General features: G+C 48.5%; 1 protein-coding gene across 1 annotated transcript in view; it reads left to right on the top strand.

Moving 5' to 3' along the window:
* TEX261 (testis expressed 261) overlaps positions 1-17,774 on the top strand; it is a 50,270-nt gene that overhangs the window by 2,430 nt on the left and 30,066 nt on the right. The window contains exons 2-4 of the mRNA XM_063925308.1: positions 10,956-11,035; positions 11,386-11,539; positions 12,228-12,295. Coding sequence (XP_063781378.1) covers positions 10,956-11,035; positions 11,386-11,539; positions 12,228-12,295 — 302 coding nt within the window. The remainder of the gene's footprint in view (positions 1-10,955; positions 11,036-11,385; positions 11,540-12,227; positions 12,296-17,774) is intronic.

The following is a 17,774-nucleotide window of genomic DNA, read 5'->3' as shown; positions in this document are numbered from 1 at the left end:
TACTACTGATCATTACTAATGGCTTTTTTCTAAAGCATTCATTTACTTCCATTAATTATGATGGTGGCAAATTACTGGGCATTATGGGAGTGGCCAGCCTGCAGCGTCATCAATAATGGTCACAGCTGGAGAGCACACAGACTGGGGGATGGTTCTGCTGGCTATGCCGTCGGATGTACAGGGACAACGCACAACGTCTCTGAATTGGACCATTGGATTTTGATGAACATGCAGCAGACATCGATCTGCTACTGCATTGCTGGGTTAGCTGAAAGATCAAAGGAAGTACAGGCGTACACCTTGCCTGACCTTAGCCTGTGCTGAGGCTGCTGATAAATCGGACTCTCTTGTGTTTGAAACTGGCAAGGACAAGGAAGATCCGGAAGTGTTGATGAAAACAGTTTGAAGAAATAAAGTACACGTGTGGAGCGTAAATTCCCATAGATGAGTTGTCCAAGCTCGTAGACTTCCTAGCTCTAATAGAAATATTTACATTCCTTTACATGCCTTAAGCAATATCGCCAGGACTAAGGGGGGTATTCAATTAGTGCCGGTTTTTCTACCAATCGAAAAAACAGCACTTTCCGCCCGTTTTTAGGTCAAATTTACATTTGACCTATTCAATGTCCATGCCGTATTTTCGACTGGTTGAAAAATCCGCACGGGCGAAAACCACGTGGATCGGGGGAATTTGCAACCAATCCACGTGTTTTGTCCAATTTGTTGGGGGCGTTTTTGAAAGTTTTTGGGTCCTTTTCGCCCATGTCAATTTGACAAAAAAAACAAAACGGAAAGGCATGAGCGAAAATGGATTTCAAAAATGGGCGAAAACGCACACTATTGAATTCACGGAGGTCTAATTAGTGCCGATTTTCCGACTGTCGAAATATACCCCTAAGGTGTCAAGCCTGATCCCCCAGAAGAAAAGGTCCTGTCTGCCAAATGCCACCAGCTGAGAACAGACTTGGGCTCCAACATTTTCTTGGCATACCTAATTAACCTGCAGAGTTCTTACCAAAACTACAGCAAGGCAACTACTCCCCTATACCTGATCCAAGAAATTGCCTGTCAAGAATCACAGAACTTTGCAAGTTGTCAAGAAAGATGGCTCCTTCCTCCCAAGGCCAGACTGCGCGTGGATGTCCCATGACTGACTGGCTACTGTTACAGGACAGGTCATATAACCTGGCCATTGCCGGGGGCAGTAAGTTTGAGAGGAACAGGCAACATCTTCTGAAGATGCCTAAACAGGTGGCAACAATGCAACGGTCAGTAGATGTGCCAATGCTATATCGAAACTCTCCATCCCCTCCAGTGGAGACGCGCCAAACAGTTTCTGTAACCTATGAATGGGAACCATCAACAAGAGTAGAGCTTAGTCAACCCCCATCATTCTGACCAGATCTGGGAGGTTAGCCAACCCCAATTCCAGGTTCCACTACAGTAGGCGTATCTTTATGTTGTGTGTGGTTTAGATGTTATGGTTATATTAAGATGTTACTTTGCGTTGTACTATGCTCTTTAGGTGGAGACTAGACTGTAGAGTGTGCGCTAGTTCCTGCAAGGAATGGAGGGAGCAGTGCATAATAGGCTGCTGGTAAGATCTCTGCCATAGAACTATAACCCAACAAGCGGCTAAGGGTCAGTTCTGCTGGTAACTGTGCGTTTATACATTCTCTTATTACTGAGCACTGTTACTGCTGCCAGTTTACTAATGGAGCTACCTGCCAGCATATTCCTGGACTCTGCTGCTGCTCCTGCCATTGTATTTGTCATTACAAATGGTGGCATTTTATTAGTCATTAATAATGGATAGCCTATCACTGGGCATTGGCGCTCCTTCTGGCAAGAGACCTATTGCATCACAGTGAAGATGCTGAAGTAGTTGCTGGTGAAATGTATATAAAATACGTTCCTGGGGGGTCATTCCGACCTGATCGCACGCTGACGTTTTTCGCAGCGCAGTGATCAGGTCACTACTGCGCATGCGTATGCACCGCAATGCGCAGGCACATCGTATGGTTACAAAGTGGATCGTTGCTGAGCGATGGATTTAACGAGGAATCCATTCCGCAAGGAGATTGACAGGAAGAGGGCGTTTGTGGGTGTCAACTGACCGTTTTCTGGGAGTGTTTGGGAAAACGCAGGCGTGTCCATGCGTTTGCAGGGCGTGTGTCTGACGTCAATTCCGGCCCAGAACAGGCTGAAGTGTTCGCAGCGGCTGAGTAAATTCTGAGTTACTCAAACTGCCCAAAATATTTTTGCAGGGCTCGGCTGCACAGGCGTACGCACACTTGCAAAGCGAAAATACACTCCCCTATGGGTGGAGACTATCTGATCGCAGCGCTGTAAAAAGTAGCTAGCGAGTTATCAACTCGGAATGACCCCCTTGGTGTTCATCGAATAAGAATAGTGTACCTATTTGTTTGCAGCGTCAGTAAGTGAGTGGTGGTAAAGATTCTATAGGCTGGGGTTCCAGTGCTCTTGTAGAAAGAACCACAATTAATTTGTACAGCTGTATCCACTTATATCCAGCCTTCTGGCACGTTAAACAGCCCTGCTAGTCACGCCATGCTGTGGCGTTACTTGGTAGCGCCGAGCGTCTTTTCGTGCGACTTTTTTCCATTAAAATGTGTCTTATTTGCAAATCGATGTGAATGGGACACACAAGCAGCTTATTAAATTTATATGCAGCATGCCTATATTCTGTGTGCGACCGCAGCTGTATTTGCATACGTCATGTTACATTTCGTATGCAGTTACAGAGAATGTAGACATACTGCATTTCATTTTAATCAGCATAAGCTGCGTGTGCGTCCTATAGGAATACTGTATGCGAATAAGACTCCTTTACTGCAAGAAAAGACGCCCAGTGTCAACGGAGTTGCGCAGGACCTGTCGGCTCACTCACGCCAGACACGTACTGCTACATGGCGTATTGAGGCAAGATGTATGAGGACACATCTGTACCTTCAGTGATTTTAAATCCTTAAAACCAGTCAAACAGGAAATGTTATAAATAACTTGTATATCAGCGGTTCCCAAACTTTTTTTTAATCACGGCGCCCTAGAGCATCGGAATATTTTTCACGGCGCCCCTGGGCCAAAAGTTTGCCATTGAGAAATGTAAAAAAAACTCTCAAAGTAAATTGTGTTTATATGTCGCCCTTAAGGTGGGTACACACTTAGCGATATAGTTAACTCTGTCGCTCATATTTCCTCTCCTGAGCGATATGGTTTGCTATATCACACAGTGTGTATGCCATCGCCATCGAGTGATGCGCCAACATGCGGGTCGTTAACGACCATCGGTCTTTGCCGTGCATGCAGCTCAATTTGTACTGATCGTCCAAAGCTGCATGCTCTGGCTGACCACGGCGTGATGCCACTGTGCGATATCATTAGTGATATCTTACAATGTGTATGCCCGCCAGCGGGGTGGACCGGGAGGGGAAACTCTAGGCGATGTCGCTCACTGAGCACCTACCTTTAGGTTCAATTGTGTGGTGAGGGACAGGATTTACTTCGGTTTGTTCACATAATTTATGATTGGCAGCCACCAGCACTGGTTTTGCCTATTACATTGACCACCAACCCAAGGCACCCCTGCAAGGGCCTGGTGACACTCCAGGGTGCGCGGCACACCGTTTCAGAACCACTGTTTTTATAGAATTCTTCCATTTAAGTAAGATGTAGACTTTTATCATGTCTATCATGGAAGACCTAGTTGTATATCCATGAGCAGTTTGAGGTTTGAAGACCGCTTTCTCATTACGTAGTCTAGCAGTGCTTCTCCAAGTGAATGTAGAACCGTAACATTGTGAGCGTGTTTGTGTGTATGACGGCAACCACACCCCGACCCCTGTATTTGGAACATTCTGGATAACATTTATCCCACACCTGTACTCGCCTTGTCTGTTATATATGGTAGTTACGGAGCTAGACACCTCAATATAAATGCAGCAAAGCATTGTGCTGCACCAGTGAGACTGTCCCACCATGTACAGCACTGATCTCTAACTATGGTTCTGTGTGTACGGTGGTTTCTATGCGCTGTCCACATAATGCCTTGTTTTTGTGCTCTTGGGATAAACGCAGCGGTATGTGGTTAGCATACCGACAGTCAGGACACCGGGATCCCGACAGGGGCACCATACCGGGTCAGGTAGGTGATTCCCCCTCTATGGGTATCCATGATACCCATAGGGGGAGACTAGAACTTGTGACGAGCTAAGGGGCTTGTTGCGCTGACCCCGTGCCGGCATTCCAAGCGGCGGTAATTCATACCGATCCCTTGGCAGCTGCACAATGGAAGTGTCCCCTCCAGTGAGCTGTACTGACATAGTGTTCCTTCTAGGATTCAAATAGGGCAGGGCGCCGGACTCCGGGGGCAAATTGGCGCGCACGCTGGGCCCAAGACGGGGGTGTGGCCATGTAAAATAGGGGGCGTGGCCATGCAACTGTCATTTCTCTGACGTCCTAGTGGATGCTGGGAACTCCGTAAGGACCATGGGGAATAGACGGGCTCCGCAGGAGACTGGGCACTCTAAAAGAAAGATTAGGTACTATCTGGTGTGCACTGGCTCCTCCTTCTATGCCCCTCCTCCAGACCTCAGTTAGATTTCTGTGCCCGGCCGAGCTGGATGCACACTAGGGGCTCTCCTGAGCTCCTAGAAAGAAAGTATATGTTAGATTTTTTTATTTTACAGTGAGACCTGCTGGCAACAGGCTCACTGCAACGAGGGACTAAGGGGAGAAGAAGCGAACCTACCTGCTTGCAGCTAGCTTGGGCTTCTTAGGCTACTGGACACCATTAGCTCCAGAGGGATCGACCGCAGGACTCGTCCTTGGTGTTCGTTCCCGGAGCCGCGCCGCCATCCCCCTTACAGAGCCAGAAGCATGAAGATGGTCCGGAAAATCGGCGGCAGAAGACTTCAGTCTTCACCAAGGTAGCGCACAGCACTGCAGCTGTGCGCCATTGCTCCTCATACACACTTCACACTCCGGTCACTGAGGGTGCAGGGCGCTGGGGGGGGACGCCCTGAGCAGCAATAAAAACACCTTGGCTGGCAAAATAATCACAATATATAGCCCCAGAGGCTATATATGTGATAATTACCCCTGCCAGAATCCATAAAAAAGCGGGAGAAAAGTCCGCGAAAAAGGGGCGGAGCTATCTCCCTCGGCACACTGGCGCCATTTTCTCTTCACAGTGTAGCTGGAAGACAGCTCCCCAGGATCTCCCCTGTAGTTTTCAGGCTCAAAGGGTTAAAAAGAGAGGGGGGGCACTAAATTTAGTCGCAATATTGTTTATACAAGCAGCTATTGGGGAAAATTCACTCAGTGATAGTGTTTATCCCTACATTATATAGCGCTCTGGTGTGTGCTGGCATACTCTCTCTCTATCTTCCCAAAGGGCTGTGTGGGGTCCTGTCCTCAGTCAGAGCATTCCCTGTGTGTGTGCGGTGTGTCGGTACGGCTGTGTCGACATGTTTGATGAGGAGGCTTATGTGGAGGCGGAGCAGATGCCGATAAATGGGATGTCGCCCCCTGTGGGCCGACACCAGAGTGGATGGATAGGTGGAAGGTATTAACCGACAGTGTCAACTCCTTACATAAAAGGCTGGATGACGTAACAGCTATGGGACAGCCGGCTTCTCAGCCCGCGCCTGCCCAGGCGTCTCAAAGGCCATCAGGGGCTCAAAAGCGCTCCCTCAGATGGCAGACACAGATGTCGACACGGAGTCTGACTCCAGTGTCGACGAGGTTGAGACATATACACAATCCACTAGGAACATCCGTTACATGATCCCGGCAATAAAAAATGTGTTACACATTTCTGACATTAACCCAAGTACCACTAAAAAAGGGTTTTATGTTTGGGGAGAAAAAGCAGGCAGTGTTTTGTTCCCCCATCCAATGAGTGAATGAAGTGTGAAAAAGCGTGGGTTCCCCCGATAAGAAACTGATAATTTCTAAAAAGTTACTGATGGCGTACCTTTTCCCGCCAGAGGATAAGTTACGCTGGGAGATATCCCCTAGGGTGGATAAGGCGCTCACACGTTTGTCAAAAAAGGTGGCACTGCCGTCTTAGGATACGGCCACTTTGAAGGTACCTGCTGATAAAAAGCAGGAGGCTATCCTGAAGTCTGTATTTACACACTCAGGTACTAGACTGAGACCTGCAGATAGTGCTGCTGCAGCGTGGTCTGTAACCCTGTCAAACAGGGATACTATTTTGCGAACATAAGACGTCGTCTTATATATGAGGGATGCACAGAGGGATATTTTGCCGGCTGGCATCCAGAATTAATGCAATGTCCATTCTGTCAGGAGGGTATTAGAGACCCGACACTGGACAGGTGATGCTGACTTTAAAAGGCACATAGAGCCTTATAAGGGTGAGGAATTGTTTGGGGATGGTCTCTTGGACCTCGTATCCACAGCAACAGCTGGGAAGAAAAATTTTTACCTCAGGTTTCCTCACAGCCTAAGAAAGCACTGTATTATCAGGTACAGTCCTTTCGGCTTCAGAAAAGCAAGCGGGTCAAAGGCGCTTCCTTTCTGCACAGAGACGAGGGAAGAGGGAAAAAGCTGCACCAGTCAGCCAGTTCCCAGAATCAAAATTCTTCCCCCGCTTCCTCTGAGTCCACCGCATGACGCGGGGGCTCCACAGGCGTAGCCAGGTACGGTGGGGGGCCGCCTCAAAAATTTCAGCGATCAGTGGGCTCGCTCACAGGTGGATCCCTGGATCCTTCAAGTAGTATCTCAGGGGTACAGGCTGGAATTCGAGGCGTCTCCCCCCCCCCCCCCCGCCGTTTCCTCAAATCTGCCTTGCCGACAACTCCCTCAGGCAGGGAGGCTGTGCTAGAGGCAATTCACAAGCTGTATTCCCAGCAGGTGATAGTCAAGGTGCCCCTACTTCAACAAGGACGGGGTTACTATTCCACACTGTTTGTGGTACCGAAACCGGACGGTTCGGTGAGACCCATTTTAAATTTGAAGTCCTTGAACACATAAAAAAATTCAAGTTCAAGATGGAATCGCTCAGGGCGGTTATTGCAAGCCTGGAGTAGGGGGATTACATGGTATCCCTGGACATCAAGGATGCTTACCTACATGTCCCCATTTACCATCCTCACCAGGAGTACCTCAGATTTGTGGTACAGGATTGCCATTACCAATTCCAAACACTGCCGTTTGGACTGTCCACGGCACCGAGGGTCTTTACCAAGGTAATGGCAGAAATGATGATACTCCTTCGAAAAAAGGGAGTTTTTAATTATCCCGTACTTGGACGATCTCCTTATAAAGGCGAGGTCCATGGAGCAGTTGTTGGTCGGAGTAGCACTATCTCGGGAAGTGCTACAACAGCACAGATGGATTCTATACATTCCAAAGTCACAGCTGGCTCCTACCACACGCCTGCTGTTCCTGGGGATGGTTCTGGACACAGAACAGAAAAAAGTGTTTCTCCCGCAGGAGAAAGCCAAGGAGCTGTCATCTCTAGTCAGAGACCTCCTGAAACCAAAACAGGTATCGGTGCATCACTGCACACGAGTCCTGGGAAAAATGGTAGCTTCTTACGAAGCAAAATTCCATTCGGCAGGTTCCATGCTAGAACTTTTCAGTGGAACCTCTTGGACAAGTGGTCGGAATCGCATCTTCAGATGCATCGGCTGATAACCCTGTCTCCAAGGACCAGGGTATCTCTACTGTGGTGGCTGCAGAGTGCTCATCTTCAAGAGGGCCGCAGATTCGGCATACAGGACTGGGTCCTGGTAACCACGGATGCCAGCCTTCGAGGCTGGGGGGCAGTCACACACGGAAGAAATTTCCAATGACTTTGGTCAAGTCAGGAGTCGTCCCTACACATAAATATTCTGGAACTGAGGGCCATTTACAATGCCCTAAGTCTGGCAAGGCCTCTGCTTCAAAACCAGCCGGTACTGATCCAATCAAACAACATCACGGCAGTCGCCCATGTAAACCGACAGGGCGGCACAAGAAGCAGGATGGCGATGGCAGAAGCCACAAGGATTCTCCGATGGGCGGAAAATCACGTCTTAGCACTGTCAGCAGTGTTCATTCCGGGAGTGGACAACTGGGAAGCAGACTTCCTCAGCAGACACGACCGACACCCGGGAGAGTAGGGACTTCATCCAGAAGTCTTCCAACTGTTGGTAAACCGTTGGGAAAGGCCACAGGTGGACATGATGGCGTCCCGCCTAAACAAAAAAACTAGATATTGCGCCAGGTCAAGGGACCCTCAGGCAATAGCTGTGGACGGTCTAGAGACACTGTGGGTGTACCAGTCGGTTTATGTATTCCCTCCTCTGCCTCTCATACCAAGGGTACTGAGAATAATAAGAAAACGAGGAGTAAGAACGATACTCGTGGTTCCGGATGGGCCAAGAAGAGCTTGGTACCCAGAACTTCAAGAAATAATATCAGAGGACCCATGGCCTCTACCGCTCAGACAGGATCTGCTACAGCAGGGGCCCTGTCTGTTCCAAGACTTACTGCGGCTGCGTTGGATGGCATGGCGGTTGAATTCCGGATCCTAAAGCAAAAGGGCATTCCGGAGGAAGTCATTCCTACGCTGATAAAAGCCAGGAAAGAAGTAACCGCAAACCATTATCACCGTATTTGGCGAAAAAATGTTGCGTGGTGTGAGGCCAGGAAGGCCCCAACAGAGGAATTTCAGCTGGGTCGTTTTCTGCACTTCCTACAGTCAGGAGTGACTATGGGCCTAAATTTGGGTTCCATTAAGGTCCAGATTTCGGCTCTGTCAATTTTCTTCCAGAAAAAACTGGCTTCACTGCCTGGAGTTCAGACATTTGTAAAGGGAGTGCTACAAATTCAGCCCCTTTTTTTTGTGCCTTCTGTGGCACCTTGGGATCTCAACGTGGTGTTGAGTTTCTTAAAATCACATTGGTTTGAGCCACTTAAAACTGTGGATTTGAAACATCTCACGTGGAAAGTGGTCATGTTATTGGCCTTGGAGTCAGGAAAACTGACTCGCTTTTTATCCTGTAGGCACCCAACAAAATAGGTGCTCCTGCTTCTAAGCAGACTATTGCTCGCTGAATTGTAGCACAATTCAGCTGGAGCATTCTGCGGCTGGATTGCCGCATCCTAAATCAGTAACAGCCCATTACACGAGGAAGGTGGGCTCATCTTGGGCGGCTGCCCGAGGGGTCTCGGCTTTACAACTTTGCCGAGCTGCAACTTGGTCAGGGACAAACACGTTTGCTAAATTCTACTAATTTGATACCCTGGCTGAGGAGGACCTTGAGTTCTCTCATTCGGTGCTGCAGAGTCATCCGCACTCTCGCGCCCGTTTGGGAGCTTTGGTATAATCTCCATGGTCCTTACGGAGTTCCCAGCATCCACTAGGACGTCAGAGAAAATAAGATTTTACTCACCGGTAAATCTATTTCTCGTAGTCCGTAGTGGATGCTGGGCGCCCATCCCAAGTGCGGATTGTCTGCAATACTTGTATATAGTTATTGCCTAACTAAAGGGTTATTGTTGAGCCATCTGTTGAGAGGCTCAGTTATATTTCATACTGTTAACTGGGTATAGTATCACGAGTTATACGGTGTGATTGGTGTGGCTGGTATGAGTCTTACCCGGGATTCAAAATCCTTCCTTATTGTGTCAGCTCTTCCGGGCACAGTATCCTAACTGAGGTCTGGAGGAGGGGCATAGAGGGAGGAGCCAGTGCACACCAGATAGTACCTAATCTTTCTTTTAGAGTGCCCAGTCTCCTGCGGAGCCCGTCTATTCCCCATGGTCCTTACGGAGTTCCCAGCATCCACTACGGACTACGAGAAATAGATTTACCGGTGAGTAAAATCTTATTTTTAGTGGACGTTGCGGCCCACAGACGTTGCTATGGGAGGCGTCTGTGGCCGGCGACGTCACTGTTGAGGGCGTGCCCAGCACCGACGGAGGTGCTGGGCTTCCCCCAGCTCTCTCCCATAGCGTGAAGAGGGCGGCTGTTCTAGCAGGGCGCCGCAGAAGGGGCAGGGCGGATTTTGCCTTTAAAAAATCGGGCAGGGCGCGGCGCCCTGCTAAAACAGCCTAGCGTGAACACTACTGACATGAAACGCATCATAACCCTATACTTTTCCATTAGAATGTGACAAGGTCTCATCCTCTAGACTTGCTGGACCTTAGATTGAAGTGTTCTCTTTTGCGCTCTAAAATATAAATTTCCATATATGGTTTTGTGATTTACTATGCAATACATTCAGATTCATGGGAATATTACATAATATGTATCTGGGGGGAGGGGATTTAATTAACGAGTCCCCCTGGGCCTTTTTGCAATGTGCCTCCTTGGGATATGTGAGCATAGATTACTGCACAGTACCGTTGTATCCTGAAATGTGTGCAGTAGAGGGTGAAGGGGTTGAGATACAGACCAGAGTGTGCTAGAAGCACCAGAGCAGAGAGCGACACCCCAGGCAGGAAAGAGGTTCTGCACGGGTTGCGGCAGGTGCAAGGCGCTAGAATGAACTCTAACTTTTACCCCGCATTTATATTGCCTCGTTTGGGCAAGGCCGTCGTATGTGATCTGTATGTAGCTGCAGTGCTTTAGAAATAGAGGCTGAGAAATGATGACGTCATCTAGAACCCGTTCACTAGAGATCAGTCACATGATCACCGCTCTGCTGACATCACTAGGTCCCAGTCAATGTATGCAGGCTGTATTCCCCCTACTATTGGTGCAGCCAGCAGAAATGCTGCCCCCAGACCATTTGTTATGACCAGAAACCCTATGCTTAATTTAATCATTGTCTGTGAAGCCTGCAGTTTATTATTATTATTATTATTATTATTATTACTATTATCAGTGTGTATTGTGTTGGAGAGTGATTATTACATAATAGGTATGCAGCTGTATCACTGACTATACCTGTTACACACGTCTCTTCTCTTTACAGCTGCTGGCCTGTACTACTTAGCGGAGCTGATAGAGGAGTATACGGTGGCCACCAGTAGGATTATAAAGTACAAGATCTGGGTAAGTGCATGACATGCAGCCTCACCGCTGATACCTTAGGGGAAGAGAAGTAAAGCTGTAAGATGACCTCTTTCAGAGCAGCGTTATTCTCTGTGCTTCCTCCTTTCCATTTGTCGTATTGACTTAAGATCATTTTGTAACTAGCGCCGCTCGTGGCCCCTTTAGAGCTGCCTGCCGCTCCCCCATTGGTGTACTCTGATCTACGTACAGACAGCAGGAATTATAGATCTACTTGCCTCTTTGTGATTGGTCAGATTTGTGCTACCATCTACAGAAAGCGTTTGGTGGTTAGTGAGGAATGGAAGGTGATCCGTGACTTTCAGTGCCGTTCCTTTACTCCTTGTTCCTAGTTTTCTACAGCGGTGCTCATCGGTCTCTACCTGTTTGAGAGGTTCCCCGGAGTTATGATCGGCGTTGGGCTCTTCACCAATGTAGTATACTTCGGACTATTGCAGACGTTCCCTTTCATCATGCTGACCTCTCCCAACTTCATTCTCTCCTGCGGTAAGTGCAGCCTGTGACCCGAAGGTGTATCTCCTTTACGGCTCCGGCTCAAGCCAGCATGAGATTTGGGAATAGCACTGGTGCTGGTGCATTGTACCACACACACCTGACCCCTCTGCAGATCAGAATCCGCTTTATTGGCAGAGTATACACAAATATACAAGGCATTCAATTCCGATATGCCACATCTCCCCAAAAAAGATACTTAGAAAAAGGAGAGAAACACATAAAACATAGATCCATAATTAAAATTCAGTATAGTCTATGGGGGGTATTCAATTCATGTCGGATCCTTTCCGACTGAAAGGATCCAACATGTGAGTATTCAATGTCTGCGCCAAAGCCGAGCTTCCGACAATAAATGTGGATTGCGTGCTTTCTGACAAGTCGGATTTCCCGACTTGTCGGTAAAGAACAAGGGGCATTGAATAGGTCGGAACCCCTTTCCGACCTAAACCGGACGGAAACTGCCGTCTTTCAGACAATAATTGAATACCCCCCCCTATAGCCATGCCGCTCCATATGTGAGCAAAGTTGGCCAGATTATGGACACACCAGCTGTGTGACTCCCGTTTCTGACCCATGCTCCTGAAGGGCACTGCGCACTGAGTATAAGACCGGTTATAGTGATTACACAGCCTCTCTGTATTTGCATCTTATTGTCACATCTTCTGTTCTTTCTTGCCAGTTCTTGTGGTGCTGAATCATTACTTGGCTTTCCAGTACTTTGCAGAAGAATATTACCCTTTCTCAGAGGTAAGTACGCCCAGCCGGGCACCATGACACATGACTTACACCTCCTTGCAGTATTCTAATGAGTTCAGCCCACAAAATTGTGGCCATCACTGTGTAGAGGTGACACATAAGTGACGTAAGTAAAAGCAACATAACAAAAAATGTTAGCAGTTTTCAGGGATTTCCAGGTTTAACGGAGCGTCCCAACGTGGCATGGGTCCTAAATAAGGTGGCTGGGCATGGCAGGGGAGCTACATACAGTATAATGGCTGGTGTATGGGCATGGCAAGGGAGCAATGTATAATGGCTGGTGTATGGGCATGACAGGGAAGCTGCATGCAATGGCTGGTGAATGGGCATGGCAAGGGAGCAATGTATAATGGAATGGCTGGTGGGCGTAGCAAGGGAGCTACACGGCTGATGTCCAGTTGAGGCTGCAGGGAATATATATATAAATATATATATATTTCTCTGACGTCCTAGTGGATGCTGGGAACTCCGTAAGGACCATGGGGAATAGCGGCTCCGCAGGAGACTGGGCACATCTAAAGAAAGCTTTAGGACTAACTGGTGTGCACTGGCTCCTCCCCCTATGACCCTCCTCCAAGCCTCAGTTAGATTTCTGTGCCCGACGAGAAGGGTGCACACTAGGGGCTCTCCTGAGCTTCTTAGTGAAAGTTTTAGTTTAGGTTTGTTATTTTCAGTGAGACCTGCTGGCAACAGGCTCACTGCATCGAGGGACTAAGGGGAGAAGAAGCGAACTCACCTAAGTGGATTGGGCTTCTTGGCTACTGGACATTAGCTCCAGAGGGACGATCACAGGCCCAGCCTGGATGGGTCCCGGAGCCGCGCCGCCGGCCCCCTTACAGAGCTAGAAGAGCGAAGAGGTCCGGAAAAATCAGCGGCAGAAGACGTTCCTGTCTTCAATAAGGTAGCGCACAGCACTGCAGCTGTGCGCCATTGCTCTCAGCACACTTCCTACTCCGGTCACTGAGGGTGCAGGGCGCTGGGGGGGGCGCCCTGAGACGCAATAAAACATGATAAAAATACCTTACATGGCAAAAAATGCATCACATATAGCTCCTGGGCTATATGGATGCATTTAACCCCTGCCAGAATATACAGAAAAACGGGAGATAAGGCCGCCGAAAAGGGGGCGGAGCCTATCTCCTCAGCACACTGGCGCCATTTTCCCTCACAGCTCAGTTGGAGGGAAGCTCCCTGGCTCTTCCCTGCAGTCACTACACTACAGAAAGGGTTAAAAAAAGAGAGGGGGGCACTAATTAGGCGCAGTATTAAAACATACAGCAGCTATAAGGGGAAAAACACTTATATAAGGTTATCCCTGTGTGTGTGTATATATATATATATATATATATATATATATATATATATATAGCGCTCTGGTGTGTGCTGGCATACTCTCCCTCTGTCTCCCCAAAGGGCTAGTGGGGTCCTGTCCTCTATCGGAGCATTCCCTGTGTTTGTGTCGACATGTATGAGGAGAAAAATGATGTGGAGACGGAGCAGAGTGTCTGTAACAATGATGTCACCCCCTAGGGGGTCGACACCTGAGTGGATGTACTGTTGAAAAATTACGTGATAGTGTCAGCTCTATATAAAAAAACAGTGGTTGACATGAGACAGCCGGCTACTCAGCTTGTGCCTGTCCAGACGTCTCATAGGCCGTCAGTGGCTCTAAAGCGCCCGTTACCTCAGATGGCAGATACAGACGCCGACACGGATACTGACTCCTGTGTCGACGGTGAAGAGACAACCGTGATTTCCAGTAGGGCCACACGTTACATGATTGAGACAATGGAAAATGTTTTATACATTTCTGATAATACGAGTACCACCAAAAAGGGGTATTATGTTCGGTGAGGGAAAAACTACCTGTAGTTTTCCTGAATCTGAGAAATAAAATGAGGTGTGTGATGATGCGTGGGTTTCCCCCCGATAACAATTGATAATTTCTTAAAAAGTATACCCTTTCCCGCCAGAGGTTAGGGTGCGTTGGGAAACACCCCCTAGGGGGGATAAGGCGCTCACACGCTTGTAAGAACAAGGGCTCTACCCTCTCATGAGATGGCCGCCCTTAAGGATCCTGCTGATAGAAAGCAGGAGGGTATCCAAAAATGTATTTACACACATACTGGTGTTATACTGCGACCAGCAATCGCCTCAGCCTGGAGGTGCAGTGCTGGGTTGGCATGGTCGGATTCCCTGACTGGAAATATTGATATCCTAGATAAGGATAGTATATTATTGCCTATAGAGCATTTAAAAGATGCATTTCTATATATGCATGATGCACAGCGGAATATTTGCCGACTGGCATCAAGTATAAGTGCGTTGTCCAATTCTACCAGTAAAATGGTCAGGTGATGCGGATTCCAAACGGCATTTGGAAGTATTGCCTTTGAAAGGGGACATTTGGGGTCGGTCTTTTAGACCTGGTGGCCACGGCAACAACTGGGAAATCCACGTTGTACCCCAGGTCGCCTCTCAAAATAAGACGCCGTATTATCAGGCGCAGTCCTTTGTTGGCAAGCGGACAAAAAGTTCCTCTTTTCTGCTCGTGACAGAGGGAGAGGAAAAAGGCTGAAGAGATTAGCCAGTTCCCAGGAACAGAAACCCTTTCCCGCCTCTGCCAAGCCCTCAGTATGACGCTAGGGCTTTACAAGCTCAGGCACGATGGGGGCCCGTTCTCAATGAATTTCAGTGCGCAGTGGGCTCACTCGCAAGTAGATCCCTGGATCCTTCAGGTAATATCTCAGGGGTACATATTGGAATTCGAGACGTCTCCCCCTCACCGTTTCCAAAAGTCGGCTTTACCGACGTCTCCCTCTGACAGGGAGGCAGTTTTGGAAGCCATTCACAAGCTGTATTCCCAGCAGGTGATAATCAAGGTACCCCTCCTGCAACAGGGAACGGGGTACTATTCCACACTATTGTGGTACCGAAGCCAGACGGCTCGGTGAGACCGATTCTATATCTAAAATCTTTGAACACTTACATACAGAGGTTCAAATTCAAGATTGAGTCACTCAGAGCAGTGATTGCGAACCTGGAAGAAGGGGACTACATGATGTCTCGGGACATCAAGGATGCTTACCTTCATGTCAAAATTTACCCTTCTCACCAAGGGTACCTCAGGTTATGGTACAGAACTGTCACTATCAGTTCAGACGCTGCCGTAGGGATGGTACACGGCACCCCGGGTCTTTACCAAGGTAATGGCCGAAATGATATCCCTTCGAAGGAAGGGAATTTTAGTTATCCCTTACTTGGACGATTCCCTGATAAGGGTAAGATCCAGGGAACAGTTGGAAGTCGGTGTAGCACTATCTCAGGTAGTGTTGCGGCAGCACGATTGGATTCTCAATATTCCAAAATCGCAGCTGGTTCCGACGACTTGTCTTCTGTTTCCTAGGGATGATCCTGGACACAGTCCAGAAAAAAAAAAAAAAGGTGTTTCTCCCGGAAGAGAAAGCCAGGGAGTTAGCCGAGCAGTGCATCAATGCACAAGGGTTCTGGGTAAAAATGGTGGCTTCCTACGAAGCAATCCCATTCGTTAGATTCCACGCAAGAACTTTCCAGTGGAACCTACTGGACAAATGGTCCGGGTCGCATTTTCAGATGCATCAGCGGATAACCCTGTCACCAAGGACAAGGGTATCCATCCTGTGGTGGTTGCAGAGTGCTCCACTTCTAGAGGGCCGCAGATTTGGCATTCAGGACTGGGTCCTGGTGACCACGGATGCCAGCCTGCGAGGCTGGGGAGCAGTCACACAGGGAAGGAATATCCAGGGCTTAGGGTCAAGCCTGGATACATCACTTCACATAAATATCCTGAAGCTAAGGGCCATTTACAATGCTCTAAGCTTAGCAAGACCTCTGCTTCAAGGTCAGCCGGTGTTGATCCAGTCGGACAACATCATGGCAGTCACCCACGTAAACAGACAGGGTGGCACAAGAAGCAGGAGGGCAATGGCAGAAGCTGCAGGGATTCTTCGCTGGGCGGAAAATCATGTGATAGCACTGTCAACAGTATTCATTCCGGGAGTGGACAACTGGGAAGCAGACTTCCTCAGCACGACCTCCACCCGGGAGAGTGGGGACTTCACCCAGAAGTCGTCCACATGATTAAAAAACTCGACAGGTATTGAGCCAGGTCAAGAGACCCTCAGGCAATAGTTGTAGACGCTCTGGTAACACCATGGGTGTACCAGTCAGTGTATGTGTTCCCTCCTCTGCCTCTCATACCCAAGGTACTGAGATTGATAAGATGGAGAGGAGAAAGCACTATATTCGTGGCTCCGGATTGGCCAAGAAGGACTTGGTAACCGGAACTTCAAGAGATGCTCACGGAAGATCCGTGGCCTCTACCTCTAAGAAGGGACCTGCTCCAGCAAGGACCCTGTCTGTTCCAAGACTTACCGCGGCTGCGTTTGACGGCATGCCGGTTGAACACCGGATCCTGAAGGAAAAAAGGCATTCCGGATGAAGTCATCCATATCCTGATCTAAAGCCAGGAAGGATGTAACCGCAAAAACATTATCACCGCAATTGGCGAAAATATGTTGCGTAGTGCGAGGCCAGTAAGGCCCGACGGGGGAAATTCAACTGGGTCGATTCCTACATTTCCTGCAAACAGGAGTGTCTATGGGCCTTGAAATTGGGGTCCATTAAGGTTCAGATTTCGGCCCTGTCAATTTTCTTCCAAAAAAGAACTAGCTTCAGTCCCTGAAGTTTAGACGTTTGTAAAAGGGGTACTGCATATACAGCCTCCTTTTGTGCCTCCAGTGGCAATTTGGGATCTCAATGTAGTTTGGGTTCCAAAAGTCACATTGGTTTGAACCACTTAAATCTGTGGAGTTAAAATATCTCACATGGAAAGTGGTCATGCTGTTGGCCCTGCCCTGGGCCAGGCGCATGTCTGAATTGGCGGCTTTATCCTGTAAAAGCCCTTATCTGATTTTCCATTCGGACAGGGCGGAATTGAGGACTCGTCCTCAGTTTCTCCCTAAGGTGGTTCCAGCGTTTTCACCTGAACCAACCTATTGTGGTGCCTGCGGCTACTAGGGACTTGGAGGAATCCAAGTTGCTGGATGTTGTCAGGGCCCTGAAAATATGTTTCCAGGACGGCTGGAGTCAGGAAATCTGACTCGCTGTTTATCCTGTATGCACCCAACAAGCTGGGTGCTCCTGCTTCTAAGCAGACTATTGCTCATTGGATTTGTAGTACAATTCAGCTTGCACATTCTGTGGCAGGCCTGCCACAGCTAAAATCTGTAAAAGCCCGTTCCACAAGGAAAGTGGGCTCATCTTGGGCGGCTGCCCGAGGGGTCTCGGCTTTACAACTTTGCCGAGCAGCTACTTGGTCAGGGGCAAACACGTTTGCTAAATTCTACAAATTTGATACCCTGGCTGAGGAGGACCTGGAGTTCTCTCATTCGGTGCTGCAGAGTCATCCGCACTCTCCCGCCCGTTTGGG

This window comes from Pseudophryne corroboree, chromosome 1 (assembly GCF_028390025.1).
Source record: "Pseudophryne corroboree isolate aPseCor3 chromosome 1, aPseCor3.hap2, whole genome shotgun sequence".
NCBI lineage: Eukaryota > Metazoa > Chordata > Amphibia > Anura > Myobatrachidae > Pseudophryne > Pseudophryne corroboree.
Note: the sequence above shows the minus strand (reverse complement) of the source record. Positions and strands in the feature narration are given on the sequence as shown.